The 1,089-nt window shown below is 59.8% G+C and overlaps 1 protein-coding gene across 5 annotated transcripts in view; it reads left to right on the forward strand.

Moving 5' to 3' along the window:
- Positions 1–410: 410 nt before the first annotated feature.
- Positions 411–1,089, forward strand: part of NUP107 (nucleoporin 107) — a 48,351-nt gene continuing 47,672 nt past the window's right edge. For all 5 annotated transcript variants that reach the window (XM_006097893.2, XM_023761663.1, XM_023761664.1 and 2 more), the window contains exon 1: positions 411–544. In XM_006097893.2, the coding sequence (XP_006097955.1) occupies positions 537–544 (8 nt within the window). In that variant the 5' untranslated portion in view covers positions 411–536. The remainder of the gene's footprint in view (positions 545–1,089) is intronic.

The raw sequence follows: 1,089 nt of genomic DNA on the forward strand, positions 1-1,089 counted from the left end.
CCACCCCCACCTCCCGAGGCAGGCGTAGGGCAGAGCCTGCGCGTCTGTATTCCAAGTGCAGGCTCTCTCTCTCTTTCTCTCTCTCTCTCTCTCTCTCTCTCTCTCTCTCAGGAAATGTCAGGAAATGACTTCACGTGTTTTCTAAGCTCTCAGTATAAGTCAAATTTCCCAGTAGGACAACCAGGCGCCTCGGTCACGCCCACAAATGCCAGTCAGGCCAAGTGGCCGCCCCGCAGCCCGCTCAACCCTGTCAGGCCCCGCCCCTGCCTGACTAGCCCCGCCCCTGTCCGGCTAGCCCCGCCTCCCACACAGACACACCTTCGCGCCTGCGCGGATCGGGTCTGAGCTTACCGTGTAGGCGGAAGTTGCCCCTGCGCTCGCAGTTGTTTCTGCCCCGCCCCCCGCCCCCTCTAAGGCGACACCGCCAGAACATGCTTCCGGGTCGAAGGGTTTGCTTCCGGAGAGCGGGAAGGCTGAAACGCGGTGGCTGAACTGAAATCCAATTAACAAGGTTCTGGGTGGAGAAGGCTGTATCCATGGACAGGTCAGTTCTGGTGGTGTCTGCTGAGCGCGGAGACTCGTCCCTCCTGCTTGTTGGCAGAACGAGACCAAGCAGGGCGCGGGCCGACCCAAGGACTCTTTCCCGGGCCGGGGGACGGCAGCTGATGGAGGAAGGACCGCTTGGGTGGGGAGAGGGATGCGAGAAAGCTAATCCCGCGCGGCTCTGCCGTCTGTTCTGCGCCTTTGCCGAGCACTTTTCGGCTCCTGGGTTGGCCGGGTGAAGGTGCCCTGCCTGCCAAATGCCCAGGGACCGCCGAGATCACCAGCCCGAAGATCACCAAGCCAGGTGAATAGCAGAAACTAGGACTCTCATCTTCAGACTTTTCAAGATAACACGGTAACAGCATCCCGATAGGGGATGGGGCTTGAGGTTTCCTTCGGACCCTGGACACTAAAGCTAGCCGCCGTGAACAAAGGTGGTTGGTTCAAAGGGTTTTGGGCCTTTCGGGGGAATTAAGGGCTGGTCGGGGGAGGGAGGCAACCAAGCAGTACAAGCAGCTTTGTACTGGTCTGTGGGGAAAAGAAATG

Source organism: Myotis lucifugus, unplaced genomic scaffold, assembly GCF_000147115.1.
Source record: "Myotis lucifugus unplaced genomic scaffold, Myoluc2.0 scaffold_212, whole genome shotgun sequence".
NCBI lineage: Eukaryota > Metazoa > Chordata > Mammalia > Chiroptera > Vespertilionidae > Myotis > Myotis lucifugus.